Source organism: Telopea speciosissima, chromosome 3 (assembly GCF_018873765.1).
Source record: "Telopea speciosissima isolate NSW1024214 ecotype Mountain lineage chromosome 3, Tspe_v1, whole genome shotgun sequence".
NCBI classification, from domain to species: Eukaryota; Viridiplantae; Streptophyta; class Magnoliopsida; order Proteales; family Proteaceae; genus Telopea; species Telopea speciosissima.
The window spans coordinates 12,494,804-12,511,133 of NC_057918.1; the positions used below are offsets into that span (position 1 = coordinate 12,494,804).

Sequence of the window (16,330 nt, forward strand, 5' to 3'; positions counted from 1 at the left end):
CTTTTCCTATAAAAAAACAGAGATTTGAATGAATGAATGCTGGGTTTTTGTGCTTCAAGAACCAATTCTTTATTCCCTAGTATTTATCTTAGTATCTTCATTTCTTTGACTGATTGACAATACTAAACACACAGAAACAGCTAGAAAGAGAGAGAAGAGTTAAGTAGAGATGAGTTTTCAATGTGGGTGGCTGTGAAGACTGAAGGGTCTCATCAATCTTAGCTTTGGAGAACCGTGTGTGATAGATTGATGAGACATACAAAAAGTTTGGTTTTACTTGTGGGGGAAGAATTTGGATTGATGGGTTTTTTTTGTCTTCTGTTGCTTCTCCTGCATTCTATCTACATTTGCATTCTCTTCTCCATCCTCGGTTGGCTGAATTAATGGTTCCACCTGCAAGGCTAGGATCAATACAGGAAAGAGGCAACTGGATTCTTCCCATGAAACCCTTTTTCCTTTCCTAGGGAGGTATATTATTAATGTTACTGTTGACCAGAAATCTCTCCACTGTCCCCCAAATCTGATCAACTTTATTGTAAAGTCAGGTACCTTCGATTAAACTATTGAAGATTCATTTTTACCATGGAGCTCCGAAAGAAAGAGACTTGAATTAAAAAGACTAAATGCATTATTAGGAATGAAATTTCCTTTCCCATATGAAATGGGAGAACGCTTGCTACGATCATTCTCGGAAGTGCTGTCAATATTAATCCGGTTTAAACCATAAGATGTAAGTGCATTAATCCGGTTACCAAAACACAAAACAGTGCATTAATCCTATTAATCCAATGGTTTAGGTCCGATATCTTCTGGGTGATTCTAATCGTTCGCTTAATTACTTTTAAAACTAATGCGTACGATTGAGCTACGTTTGGCATTGCTCGGAACTTAAAGTCACGTGCCCATGTCAGAATCAGAACGTAACGTTTTCGTTTTCGTTTGGCCTTTTTCGAAGTTCCAACACCAACCAAAAGAATTCAAATGCAAGGAAACCAGCTTTTGCCTTCTCATTATTTCCTAGACATTTTTACATCAACAAGAATCACTGTACCTGATTTAGGGATTGGTCAGATATCAAATCGTACTCGGCGATATTTCAGAAGTTAGAATTGTGGTCTCTACGCACCTCTTCAACGTCAATGGTTAATAAATGTTATCAATACGATCACCTCAACCAACCAGCCATGTGTTGGGGCAAGAGAATATATAAAGGCCATGTGTTTATAAAGAATGGGTTAGAGGATGATAGGGTAATGCTAGTCTATAAATGTAATGGGTAAGGTACCGTAAAGGCAACAAAAGAATTAATGACACTTCCTTTTTCTTTCTCCTGCAACTTTATTCTTTTCTTTCCCAATTCTAAGTCCCTAACATTTGGTGAACCAGCCCATTCTGTTATAAGGACATGGCTTAACACTCGGGGGCAGGCGCATGGCCTTTATCCATTCTATTGCCCCAACACATGGCTGGTTGGTTGGGCACCTCAATGTGTGATCATATGACATCGCGCCAGACTCTTTTAATGAAATTTGACATCTATGAAAATGGAACAATCTCTACATCATGACTAACTGATCATGTGCATTTCTCGGTGGAATTTCTCCACCCCAACAAGCAAAAGATCTGTCGTGTTAAAGCACTCAAAAGCCGAACAGACGGTGAATTAAGAAGCTATGGAGACCCTTCTCCCGACGTTGGAGAGGCACGTGGGGACCACGATTCTAAGTGTCGTACGGGGATCACCGAGTATCATTTATAAAGATCGACGTTGGAGAGGCACGTAGAGACCACAGTTCTAAGTACGCGTGGGGACCACAGTTCTAAGTGTCGTATAGGGATCGTCGTATCCATCGAGTATCTGTTAGCGTAGACATTTAATTTTGGTTATCCCTGGCGATGACGTGAAGATGACGATACTTGAAGTACCGATAATCTTTGTCTCAGATATCAAAAAATAAATGATAATAAATAATCATAATAATAATAATAAAATAAAAAAAACTAAACTATCTAGGTCTCGATCCATGAAAATCTACTGGATTAAATCCATTGAGGATTTAATCTAACAGGAGTAAAATGAAAAACAAAAAAAAAATAATAATTTATAAAATCAAAAGAGAAAGGTAAAAGTGTAAAATAAAAAAAAAATTAAAAAAAGAGAGACCTAAGATGAGATTCCATTTAAAATTAAAATAAAAAAAAACAAAAAAATACCTAAACCTAAAAGAGAGGGAAGGGATAAAATAGAAAAGAAACAAAATAAAAACCTAGACCTGGATTATGAAAAGGGTAAAATAATAAAAACACCTAAACCCTAAAGGAGGATGGGGGAGGGTTTTAAAAAACTATAAAAGAGGATTTTAAGGAGCATGGCCATCATTCTCTAAGGGGAGGTGAGAGAGAAAAGACAAGAAAAAGAGGAAAAAGAGAGAGAAGAGAGACAGACTGGAGAGGATTCAAAAGAAAAACAGAATAAAAAAGAGAAAAAAAAAGGGATACAGTGAGCAAGATAAACAGGGAGAAAGGGAGACCCAAGAGAGAAAAGAGAGAAAAGAGAGAGGAGAGAATAGTGAAAAATGGATTTCAGCAAGGGGGGAAACAAAGAGCAAAAACGAGGACTCAGAGAATAGAGAGGTGGGAAGGAAGGAGGATTAAAAAAAAACATAGTAAGAAAGAGAGGGAGAAAAGAGCGATTGAGATGGACTGAGACAGTGCTTGCCAGAAGCTCCTCTGAGCCTTAGGAAAATCGGTTGTTGATCATCTTTCTTCTTCTTCTTCTTTTCCTTTTTCTTCTGTGCCTATAACCTCAAAAAATCCGGCCAAGACCCATCTCTCTTCTCCGATTGAAACCTTCATCCTTATCTCGGAGTCCACCAACAATCGAATCATAAAACCCATTTTCCCATTTCTGTTCTCGATTCCCACTAGCTAGATCCTCAATCGTGTTCCCCTAAACCCACCATCTCCATCTGCTAATCACAACTAGCAGCACCAATCAAGCTCAGAGAGCCCGGCTTGCAACGTCCATGGAGTGAAAAGAGATAATGGTGCTGCGGCGATTCACGCTGGTATCTTCTTCTCTTAATTTGGTTTTGTTCATTTTTATCATGTTGTTTCTCTTTGAGTGGGTTTGTAATAATCCCTTCCCCATTTTGATTCCCAACTTGTAATAAGTCCCTATCCCCTGCTTTCAAAGTTCACTGCCGATTGCGTCGTGGAGCCACACGAAGACCCTCAGGTATATTCTTATCCTCACTTCATTTGCTCTATTTTATTCTGATTCATATGTGCAATCTGTCCCCATTTCCCTGCTTCATTTCCTTTATTTTAGCTTATTCATGAATCCATGAAACGTTGTTATGTGCTGTGCTGCCATGCCCCAATCACCTGCTGTTCTATTTTAGATCGAACACTGTTATCTCATGTTTGCTTTGTTACAATCTGTTGCATGCTCCCCTTCCCCTTGCTTAGAATAACCCATCTCATGTTGGTATACTATGTTTGATCCAATGTCTGCATATCCCATCTCAACTTCACCCATGTTTCTTTGATTTTGTTGACTACCATTCCTCTGATTGTCTATTATATCTTGGTCCTAATGAGAGGTCCTGACTTGGTTCAAAGGCATATATCAAAATGAATCAAATAAATTAAATGAAAGTGGACCAAGGGAGGATTTGGTGAAGCTCTGTGGGCTGACTTTAATGGGATAAATGAGATCGGTTTTCCTTGTCGGTTTTAGGATAATTAATTCAATGAAAATGAATTTGAGTGTGATTTTGGGCCTAGGTTCAGGCTGAACCTCCAACATTGATAAATCAATTAATTAAGAAATGGGTTTGAGCTTGAAATTACAAGACATGGATTTGGTTTAATTCAGATTTTGGGTGTGGGTGGCATTTCTAATTTGGGTCCATATTGATTTGAGGCCAACTGGCTTTCCATGTCGGTTTTAGGATTTTGTCAAATCCGGCTTAGGCCTTTAGGCCTGTTTCTAGGCAAATCTGGCCCGAATAGTATATTGAGCATGGATCCATGATATGGGAAGGTTAAAGCAATTTGGGCTCATGGGTTTCAATGTGAATGAATTTAAGAGTGATTTTGGGCCGAGGTTCAGGCTGGGCCTCCAACATTGATATATCAATTAATTAAGAAATGGGTTTGAGCTTGAGGTCTCAAGATATGGATTTGGTTTAGTTCAGATTTGGGTGTGGACCGCATTTCCAATTTAGGTCCATATTGATTTGGGGCCAGTTGGCTTTGGCTTTAATTTGGGCATCAGTCAATCGGCCAAGATTGGGTTGTGAGTGGAGAGGCTATAACCCACTCTCGGGTTTGAGTGCATGTTACCGTCTAAAGTGGTATCTCGGGAATGTATCACTTGATTGCCTTTTGGTTGGCCTTAGAATTGGAATGTGTGAGAAGGAAAGAGTCCATTTGGTGGCCATGAGTTGAGACACGAGATATATTGGGACCTCGTGGGATGTGGATGTCTTGGACGGGATTTGGGCTAGCCCCGTCATCTAGCCTGTAGATGTTTAGCAATTCTTTTTTGCATAGTTGATATGAATAGGGTTAGTAGATTTGCATGTTTTAATTAGGTGAATTCCATGCATGCCATGTCTAGCCAAATTAGAGTAATTTAGCTATATATTGCGTGTGCTAATGTGATTAGATAGTACATATTTGTCATTTTTTTTTTTTATTTTAATTGTTTGTTATGCTAATTTAATCATTTTAAATACCCTAGGGTAGAATGATATAGGAATTTGGTTAAGGTTGTCTAGTCTGTACATAGATACCTAGTCCTAGGTGTTCAGTTTTAGGATGACTTAGATCTAGAATAATTAGCTTTAGAGTTTGCAAGCAAGTTTATGCATAATAATGGTCTAGAGAAGAACGACAGGTTTCGACGGGGTGGACTGGGTGCTTAACACCTTCCCAGTCCGTAACTTGACACTTGGCCACAGATGATATCATCAGTATCTTATTGGCACATTTTAGATTACCTGGTGCAGGAAGTCGGGTGAAAATGATTTATAGTCTTTGTCGTCTTGTCTTATAAGGGTCAATCTGATGGAGTAATTCTGTTGTTCACTTAGGGTTGGTTATTTTTTTCATCTTGCATTTGATGGTTGCTATAAGTTGTCTCTCATATTTGTTAGCTTAGGGTGGTTTTTTTTTTTCTTTTTATTGCAGTTGATGGTAGCTGTGAGGTCTGCCTCATATAGTTGTTGGTGGTAGTTACTTTTGTTTCTGATGGATATTTGCTAGTATGAAAAATTGAACTATCTTAACCTCTTCATTTTCTTTTGTTCTTTGATGTTTCCCTAAAACTGCTTTCCTCATATATATATATATATATGAACATTTTTAGCCGATCTAGGGCGATTTTGGATCGGTATCGGTGCTGACTAATCTCGAGATTTGGAACCTTGGGGGGCGGTTTGTGGGGGTGTTGGATAACCTAACCAAAAGTTTTCAAACAGATCCGACCTACCATGTAGCACCACTAGGTTATGGATGTGTCTATGCCCATAGTTTTTTGTTTCTTAATCTGTACCAGGGCTTGGGTATTTATGTGGGAAATCTACTAGCAGAAAAGGTGCAGAAAACAAAAGCTTCATTAGACTTCCATGAGACTTGATATGTTCCAATATTTTTAACAGGAGAAGAATCCAAGGCAACGCAAAATTTTGTAATCTTTACATGTAAGAAATATTCCAGTCTCCGGTTTGAGGGTTGATTCTATGGGCATGGTGGCAACAGAACCACATTGAACCTTATTTAATCTAGAGTTAAATACGCCTACTGGTCCAAAAATGCACATTTTCCTCATGCGCTAACAAGTCCCCATGCTCCCTAAAATTACCACGTACCACCCTTACTGTATCCCTCTAAATCCAAATAAGTTCACACCAGGTGTTAAATACTAAGAACTGATCGAACTATTCTTCTCTATCTTTTTTGAAATTTGAAAAAAGCATAATTGACCTGATCTATGTGCTAAAATTTGACAAGACCAAAATAACTTAAATCTTTTCGAAATCATCATCTTCTTTTACAATGTAGATGCCCAATACTACCACCACTTCCATCAATCACCCTCGTGAAGCCCCACCATCAACACCCTCTTTAACTCCACCTTTACCTAGAAATTTGCAGAAATAATATCCAGATATTCATATCATTCTTTAATCCTTAAAAGCTTCCATGATTGCAAATGTTTCTTTCTTTCTTTTTGTAAGTTGGTGGTTTAGTTGATTTAGGTTTTTAAAAAATCCTATCAATTGTACCACATTTCGAATTGATGCTGGTTCAAATGATGTGGAAACTCTAGCATATAAATACCAACAATTTCCATCTTGTGTTCTAGAATACCGCTCTTAGTTGTGGTTGAACCTGTTAACAAAGAGACAAAAATTAAAATTTGGCTGAAATTATATAAAGAATAAGAAAATTGGTATGCGATTTTGTCCATGTTGAATTAAGAACATCAATGCAGAGAGATCTGTCTTGTGATAAGCATAATAGAGGTATTATATGGTAAATATAGGGTATTTGTTATGTGGATTTGGCTATGGGTTAATATGTGCATTGAATTCTATAGTATATAGGATATCACTTTCCCTACCTAGATGGGTAAACAGGGAGGGAGGGTTAGACCCCCCCCCCCGACCTTTACACTCTCTCCCGTTGGGTGTAGAGGTAGATTTTAAGAATTATTTCTTTAATTTATTATTGATAAAGTTGTCTAGGTGGACTGGAATAAGAATTATAAATTCCAGATTCAAATTGTTAGTTTTTTTCTATTTTCTATAGTTTCCTTATTAGCCTAGGAACCTCATTTTAGTCGTTGAGCAATGGGTGGAACAAATGATTGAGAACAAAGTGGCATCAATGATCATTAGCGATCAACTTATGGAGGAGCATAACATCTGTCCAATTGATTTCATGATTCCATGTTCCATCTTGGACAATGAACCTACTTCTACTTGATTTTGTACCGTCTGATCAATGATTTTGTAGGTTCAAGGATGGATGTTAATCGTATGTTGGAAATCCTCCCCTAATACAAAACTCGTGTGGTAGATTTTTCAAACTAGGGGGAATAATGCAGGATTTGTTGTCGTCTTTGCATCCATTAGCTTTGGACGCCTTTTTGGTCTACCCTAGCATCCAAGCCCCCTCCAACACCTTGGGTCTCTAAGACGGTGTAACAACTATGATCTCATACGTCTCTCATTTTGCTCTCTCTTTTAACCACAACAGGTCATAGTTCAACAACTCAGTGAAATCTTGCTGCAATTGCGAAAATTTTTGTAATTCTGACGTGGCCAAGATGAAATGCCAAACTATTAATGGAATAGACATTGTTTCGGTAAATGCCCTAATATAGTTTGCCTCCCAGTATGTAAATGAGGCCATTTACGGGGCAGTTGTGGACACTTGGAGCATGTTTTGGGCACGTTAACGTGGCTTGCAATCGTCATACAATTGGAGGAAATTTGGTGTTGGCACCATCGGTCCGTGAGTGGGTTCGGCTCCAATCTCCTTCAACGCATTCCTATAAATTTGCATTTCTCCCAATGGATGGTAGGATGGTCGTCATTTGTATCCTAGGGAAAGGCGTCATTTGTATCCTAGGGCAAGGCGCACGGGGAAGAGTGGCCCTATCCATATGTTCTTTTGTATGTTGGCATTTATGGTATGCTCGGAATGAGTTATTATTCACAGAGAAGAGAAGGTTGCCTATGGAAGTAATAGCGGCAGCACTGTGCTTGCATGCTGAGTATTTTTCTGCAATTACAACTAAGAATTAGTTCTCCCCTTCTGATTTGGACTCCTCTGAGACCGGGTTCATTTAAATTCAATTGTGATGCCTCATTGGATTCCAAGATGAAACGTAACGGCGTGGGATTTGTTATTCGATTCCAAGATGTTCTTTTGTATGTTGGCATTTATGGTGTGCTCGGAATGAGTTATTATTCACAGAGAAGAGAAGGTTGCCTATGGAAGTAATAGCGGCAGCACTTAGCTTGCATGCTGAGTATTTTTCTGCAATTACAACTAAGAATTAGTTCTCCCCTTCTGATTTGGACTCCTCTGAGACCGGGTTCATTTAAATTCAATTGTGATGCCTCATTGGATTCCAAGATGAAACCTAACACCAGTATTTTAGAGAGGAGGGGATTTGAGTTTTTACAAAAACCAAGAGGTGATCTGAGTTTCGTTTGAAAACTAGGGTGTTCAATTGTGGGTGTCAATCGGTTCAATTTCGATTTTTGTTTTGGTCGGTTTGATTCAATATACAACATGTGGAAACCGAGACTAAACCCTATTATTGTATGTTAGTTGAGAATTTATAGCTGTGTTACATATTGTGAACCAAATTACACCACTCCCCTCCTGGAAATTCTCTTGGAATTTTATAGTTAGTTACGTATGAGCCATGTTACACCATTTCCCTCTTGGAAATTCTCTCGTGACCGAAATGGAATAGGGAAAATCCCTGGTTCACGAACGCTCTTTTATTTATGATTAAAAAAAATGAACATTAAAAAGAAATGGGAGGGTGATCACTGGCGTGCAAGTTTCGTAATCTGGGATCGGATCAGCCTGTTTTGGCCGGATCAGATCAGTATCAGGATCGGTCAAGATCAGTATCGGCTGTGCCGGATCAGATCAGTATCAGGATCAGTCAAGATCAGTATCGGCTGTGACCGATCCTGATACTGATCTGATCCACTTGTACGGACAAAAGTAAAAAGATTTTAAAAAAATCAGATTGTTTTACAAAAAACCAGGGGCAAAAGTGTCATATTTATTTGAGTTTGGACCATCCGGATCTGATTCAACCGATTCCGATGCGATACCGAGATTTCGAACCTTGTTGACAGGCTTTGTTGCCCCGCACAATGAGAGCCCACATTACATATGTATAAGAAGGGAGTATCAGTATGGGCTAGGAGTGTATTGGTGATCTAACCGTTGGAACACCCTGAATTGCCTATGCTTTTTAATATAAATTGAGTTTTATTATTTTGTTACTCTTGGATCGTATGTCGTATAAGTAGCTTGTTATTGGATTGTTCAATATTTGAAATTGGTCTCAGTTGATATCGATCTGATTCGGATGGATCGATCTGACCCCAAGATTACAAATCATGGTTAAGGGTATTTTCTACCCCTTCGGAGTGGGACTGTAATACTCAAGAATCAAATCACATGATCCGAGAAGTTAGTTTATTTATTTTTCCTTAAAAAATGATCTAATTAATTTACGAGAGAAAATTCCCACAGCCAGAGTACCATCATATTCTCAGTCTCTCTCTCTCCCGCCTAGCCGTGAGGGTTTCATAAGAGGATTTAGATTCTCTCTAGCGTGGGGTGCTGGTCGCTGGGATCTCCTAGTGAGACCTTTCATGTTGCCACCTGTGTTGGAGAGGATTCAATGGTTACAAAAAAAAAAAAGAAAAAAAAAGGCTCCTCTCTTTATATACACATGTTCAGGCGCTTCTTGATCATAGCACCAACCCATCTCCTTTCCCAATTACATGATCAGATTTTAGACGAAAACAAATCCTCTAGAGTCACCTAATCTTGTGGTACACTGCAATACGGGCCTGAGAGCTCGACTCGTGGAAGTTGTGACATCCAATGGTGTCGAGAGCGGAAAGGAAAAAAAAAATTGTCTAGCATCGAGCTCGCATTGGTGGATGAAGTTTCTTCCATGTGTCGAGCTCTTAGGGCCACATTGCAATGCACCACAGGATGCTCACACTGCAAAGGATTTTAGGGAAGCCGTTTTTTGTACGCGAGTGTGGTCTACGCCAATACTTCCATGTATCTTTCTCTCTCTTCCTTAAAACAAAGGGGCAGATGTTTCTTTTCACATGGGGAGGAGAGAGATAAACTCATGGGAGTGCTGGTATAGGCCACATTCTCGGACAGAGATATTTTTCCTAGGATTTTATTATAACTTTAGACCCCTTCAATTCTTGCTTTGAATGATCTTGAAAAATTGTGCAATAGTTGCAAGGTAAATTCGATCATTCAAAAATAGAGGAACCGAATTTGGATGTCTTTTCCTTAACGCAACTTTCCTTAAAAGGTAAAAGAAAAAAAAAAACAAAAGAAAAGGACCGAATTTTCTTTCAGCCACTCCATTACTGTTGCCTTTGAATGATCTTTAAAGGGTATCCCGCATCAATTGCAAGACAATTTCAACCATTAGTAAATAGGAGGTAGATTTTGACAATCATTGTTACTGTTCTTTCCCTTTAAACAGTGTAAAAGAAAACTCTTTCCAAGAATTAAAAAATAAAGTTTTCCTCCATCTATAGAGGGCGATGCACTCACCATCTTACAGTTTACAAACCTCTCCTCGAGTTTTTATATATTTCAAAATATGCTTTCAATACCTATTTCCATCTTCTCCCCTCGGAGAATGGGATCGTAGGTCAGGGGGAAGTCGGTCCAAAGTTAAAAGTGAAAAAAACAATAAAATTCCCAATTTGCCTTTTCTCTCCTTGTGTAGTTTACTAGTGTGGACTCACAAACAGATGAGACTTTCAACATCGGAAACTAAAACCAATTTATTTTGGAGCCAAAAGGGCAATTCCCTATAAAGTGGTTGACTTTAATATTGGCTAATTAACTTTGACCGGTATGGTAAAGTGTGGACCCTCATTAACAGATTAGCATGCACCGTTTATTGTCAAATCAAGTAGCCAGGGCCACAAAGTTGTGTCCACTCTCCAGTCACCAACCTTAAACTTTATTCTCAATATTTGAAGGAACTGTTAGGTGCATCAAAAGGATCCTGCGCAGCATCCTGCCCAGCTTGTACGTGCAGTACTTGATACAGTGAAGCATGAAAAGACCGTCTCATCTTTACTCGGATAAGACATTTGGGCAAGGGTAAGGCGATCTCTTCATGCCTCGTTATGTCTGGTGTTGCACGTGCAGCCAGGACAAGATGCTGCACAGGAGCCAAGTCCACTTAAGTGTATGGTTTTAATGTATGATATCAATGATTTGTAAAACCGATATGATACCACTACGGTTTCAGTATAGATCTATTGCATCTAAAAAAATTTGCCCTTGGTTTCTCTTAAAAAATAGGATTTTTTACTCTTTTATTTCGTATTCTTAACATGTCATCGATATGATATCAGGATTGACAACTATCAAATCGTTACGGGCGATACAATCCCATGACTAGGTGCTAGCGAAGGAGACCCAAGAAAGAAAAAATAACGTAGAAATAAATTTGATTAATTAAAAAAAAGAGATATATAAGTAATAAAGAATCACAGTCTACTTACCCGAAAAAAAAGAATCCCAGTCTACTCCGATACTTATCTATAACTAACTAACTATTAAGAAGACTTTGATTATTGACTATTTGACTATGCCAAATAGAGACATGAATTGTGAGGAAGAATCCTTTCTGTTTGCAACTTACCTTTTTAGGGTTCTTCAGATTTGAAGCGGTGACTACCCATGGAAACCGAGTAAATTGTAAACTGATTGAGAAAGAGAGAGAGAGAGAGGAAAAAACGTTATAGTCTCTCAATGGGTAATGAAAAGTGAAACTCAAGTTGACCTGTCCAGTACACCCACACTCCACGTCTTTTCTCTTTTGGTAAGTTTTTAACATTTACACATATATTGCCATATTCTTAGAGGTCACCTCGGTTTCTCTCGATTGTTTCTAAACTTATCAATTTTGGAACAATGGTCAATGATTATGCATCCATAACCAGGAGAGACCCTGTTCTCGTGTTCTCCAATTAGGTTCAACAGCATTGGCTTGGGAATTTGCTCTGGAAGAGAAGAAGCGGCTTCAGGTTCCTTCTTTCTTCTTCTTCTTCTCATATATTATTGTTTTACTTTTAGAGTTTTTTTTTTTTTTTTTTTTTTCTTTGTTTTGTCTTTTAGGGTTTAATGAGTTAAGAGTTCAGGAGGTATCATCGGCTAGACTAGAGGAAACCTACGAGTAAAGAAAGATTTTGTTTTGGGCCCTTATACACTACGGGGATAACCTCATAAGGATCATGACAACGCTGGCGGTTTAGCTGTTGTGCTGTTCTTGGATTCCAATCCAACGGTTGGTGCCTCTAGTTCATCACCCTTTTGTAGATTCATTAATTAATCTATTTGGGACTATTAGATTAAACATAAAATAAGATAAAAACCTTGTTTTTTTGTTAGTGTTTTTGCAGATCGAGGGGTTCTTTACGTTGAAACAGTTGAATTCAATCGTCATCTTGTTGACGGGTTAATGGGTAATTCTATTTGTTGTAAAAACATATCTGTCTCTCATCAGAATTCAATTATCACTAAGGTAATCCATTTCTCTCATCATCGTTTATGTTTTTGAGAATTCAAAATATAATAACTTAATTCATATGTTGTGTTAAAATCTATTGGGTTTTATAGCGAACTCTGTTGGATCCGGACCCACGTATGGGCCTAATATGTTGCTGAACTGCAACTTGATAGGATTAGGCCGGGCTAAGTTATCCAAGATGGGCAATCCTGAAAAGTTTATTCAGATGGTCTAAGTTTTTGCCACATGGTAGATTGGATGAGACCAAAATTTTGCAGATAGGCAAAACTAAAATCCCAGCATGTGTCAAGTTTTAGTCTAAATAGAGTTGGATTGAGCTCCTCTCCAAGGAGCCCAGTACGCCCAGGGGACATCTAGCCTTTGGGCTGTGCCGCACACATCCTAGACGTACGTCGAGATGTATGTAGCACAATCCAACCTTTGGATGCCCCCTGGGCGTGCCCTAGGCACTGAACTCCCTAGAGAAGAGCCGGATCCAACAGAGTTCGCTAAGTGTCAAAATAAAGCTTTGAAAAATCTAAGAACTACATAAGGGTGCATAGACATACAAGAATTATTGAAAATTACAAATATTCATGTCAATACAAAAGAGGTTATTTGATAGAAATAGGTTTTTAAATTTGATATGTGATCAATCCAATTTTAATGATAACTATACAATTGTTAGAATTACCACATCAACCCGCCACATGGTTAAAAATTGGTGAACAAATCAAAGTATGTTTTAATTTTTGTGATCAAATATAATAACTTAATTTGAAGGAATTTATTTTGTTAACTAATTCTGTAGTTTATGTCGACAAAAATAAAAAGTAGAGCTAAGGTGTAACTTCCCTTGATTCAACTCCTAGAATTGCTATGAATCATCTGCTACTACTTAATTCTGGCCTAGGATCTAAGAAATATGAGTTTGCCTGGATGCCGTTATGCATGGAGTAAGGATGAATTGGGTGATCTTATAGGTATAACTACGGTTCAGGGATCAAACCATGGTTCCCTAAGAAAACCAATTATAAACTAATTAGGGTATTGCACGCCCTGGGTTATCCCTAGGATGAATATTTATGCTTCTTCTTTTTAAGGTTTTGCTTTTACTTTTTCAAAATACCATCTACACAACCTGTTCAACTGTTCTGTCATCATTTGTTTAGTTGTTTCACCACACCTTGGTTTTTTATGCATCATCCTTTGGTTTTATGTTTTGATATTTTGTTTAAGATCCCTTTAAGGCTTGCCTTTCTTTGGCTTTATGTTTATACTTTGCTCTTTGTTTTTAAAATATTTTTGATTCACACAAAAAAAATTATATGTACAAAAATTAAGAAGGGGAAAAGAATGCTGCTTGGTCTTCTAGTTTCTGAGCTCACACAGGAGTAATTGTGAATTTACCACTCTGCCTATTATAAATAAAAAAAACCATCCATGTCGATGCCCCTGTGCACTTTCATTGCCCTCATCTTGATGCAGGGGCTGCACGACCAGACAACTATCTCTTGCCCAATTAAGTTTTTGATCAACATTTTGATTTTATTTTAATTATAGTCAAAGCTGTTTTTTAAAAATTAAGTTTTTTTTTTTTTTTTTTTTATGTAAAATTATCAGCTTATCAGATTTCCGGGAGGAAGTAAGCTGATTTATTTATAAGTTTGCTTACTTTCACAAATGATTTTATGCATGCACTTAGGGGAAGGGTAAGCTGATGAATCTTGTATGTTGCATTAATTTATAAGAATTTGTGAATATTTTCTCTGAGTTTTGCATCTATTTCATGAATTTTCCAGGTTATTCCAACTAATTAACATATGAATAGTCCATCATTCCATACAATATTTAAGCCTTGCCAGGAATTGAACTTTAATAATTTAAATTTATATTATTTTTTAAATCTTTTTTTTTTGGATAAGTATATTTTTTACATCTTATTTAGCTTGACATACTTATATTAAGAATATGAGATTTGTAGAGATAATTATGTTGTTGGAAAATTGAAAATTTAGGAGATCGAGCTAATTAGGGAGGATCACATAAGCAATCTACCGGACGAGGTCTTGAGCTACATTATATCATTGTTGACTTTGAGAGAAGCAGTGCGAACTAGCACTTTATCAAGAAGGTGGAAGTATCTTTGGAGAACATCAGTTTCCAATCTTGATTTTGCTGCTGACAACATGCTTGGGAGCCGGAACCCCCCAACAACACATCAAGCTTGTCAAGAAAGAACATCCAAATTCATAGGAGTGGTTGATCAAACCTTGGAGCTTCTTCAGGATTTTAAGGTTCAAAGGTTTAGGATTTGTTCTCACTGGGATAGCAAGTATGTCAGTTGTCTTTACAGATGGATCAAATTTGCAATAATATCAGGGGTCAAAGAACTCCATCTTGACTTCTACAACAAAAGTAGTTCCAAACTAGATTCTAGGCTTTACAAATTTCCCTCTGATCTTCTTGCTTGTGGAAAAATATCATCCTTGAATCACTTATATTTGAGTTGTTGCACCTTCGACATCTTGAGACCTTACCCTGGTTTTGAAGGTTTTGATTCAGTTACCACCCTCTCACTAGAATATGTATTTATAACTGACAAAGATGTGGAGGATCTATTGTGTCATTGTTCTCACCTTGAATGGCTGAAGTTGGCAAAATGCAACCGTATAGTGTATCTAAGGATCTCCAGTCCATCCCTGAGACTCAAGTATCTTGGCGTAAATGACCTTTCTCAGTTGGTTGAAATCAAGTTATGTGCTTCAAGTCTTGTCACATTTGAGTTCACAGGGTACATGGTAAATTTTTGTTTTGAGAATGCTCCACTACTAGTAAATGTAATGCTTCATATTGGGGGCAACTTCTATACCATGGATGGAGCTACCTATGCCGTAACAAAACTTCCAACCTATCTCCCTCAACTTGAGACTCTAGTCATTTACAATACCTGGCTTTATTTTGAGGTAAATAATTTAATGACACTTTTCTTATGTTTTTTCTTTGTATATATTATTATGCATATTGTTAGTACATTTTTCGTCTCATACTTCTTTATTTTTTTCTCTTGGTGTGCAGCCACTGTTTCCATTAGAAAGCTTACCAACTTATAGTAAGCTCACTCAATTAGTATTGGTTGCTGCAGCACCAGAAAAAGATTTCTTCCTCTGGATTACTACCCTTATGAAGGTTTCACCTTTCTTGAAAAAACTCCAACTCCATGTAAGTCTTAATCTTAAATAAATCAAAGTTGAGTGCATTAATCCTTTTATTCTAAAGATCTAATTGCACAAAACATTTTTTTTCCCGTGCAGCTATCTCACTTAAAAGATGAATCTGAAACACGAGAAATTATTAGGCCTTCTAATTTTCCTCATATCAACCTAAAGTTTGTTGAGGTAAATGGATTTGCTGGTTACAAAGAACAGATTGACATAGTATCTTACATTCTTAAGAATGCTATTGCACTTGAGTCTTTGTTGATCGACACTCATCCTAGATTTTATCTTGGAGATGGCAAATGGAAGACCCATGATCACAAATGCTTGGTATCTACCAGAGAAAGTAAACGAATATATAAGTTGCTTCTTCAAGAATCTCAGCTTGCAAATGTTCAGCTAACAATTCTATAAATCTTATTAATCATCTTTCTTGTAACCATACAAGTTAGCAAGTATTGTAAAAAATCCAACTTCAAAATTAACTCAAATAGGTGCACATGTTTTGACTTGGAGGAGAATTAGTTAAAGATTCTTGGAATGGTAATTATTGATTGAAAATTCTATTTTCTCTTTAAACATTTCAGCACATTTGACTGAATGGTTATCTGTTGATGAGTATTTAATATTGAACTTTATAACCATGAATTTCTTAACTATCCATACTACTGAGCACCGACGTTTTAGACTTTAAAGGCTTCAGGAGCAAACGAAAGTGAAATGGGAAAAAATTGCTTCTTACAGCATTGACCAAAAGGGTTTCAGCTTTTCAGGT

At 37.5% G+C, this 16,330-nt stretch overlaps 2 protein-coding genes across 2 annotated transcripts in view; both read left to right on the forward strand.

Annotated features, from left to right (window-relative positions):
- Nucleotides 1–8,647, forward strand: part of LOC122656772 (60S ribosomal protein L44) — a 48,026-nt gene extending 39,379 nt beyond the window's left edge. Inside the window, exons 23-25 of the mRNA XM_043851418.1 lie at nt 41–49; nt 4,813–4,819; nt 8,638–8,647. The gene's annotated coding sequence lies outside the window, so the exon portion shown is untranslated. The remainder of the gene's footprint in view (nt 1–40; nt 50–4,812; nt 4,820–8,637) is intronic.
- Nucleotides 8,648–11,587: 2,940 nt separating this feature from the next.
- LOC122654855 (F-box/FBD/LRR-repeat protein At1g13570-like) lies at nt 11,588–15,330 on the forward strand (the record flags this gene model as incomplete). Its single annotated transcript, XM_043849123.1, has 3 exons — nt 11,588–11,650; nt 11,772–11,855; nt 14,356–15,330. Coding segments are annotated over exons 1-3 (1,122 nt in total), but the record flags the coding sequence as incomplete, so codon positions are not given.
- Nucleotides 15,331–16,330: the final 1,000 nt, after the last annotated feature.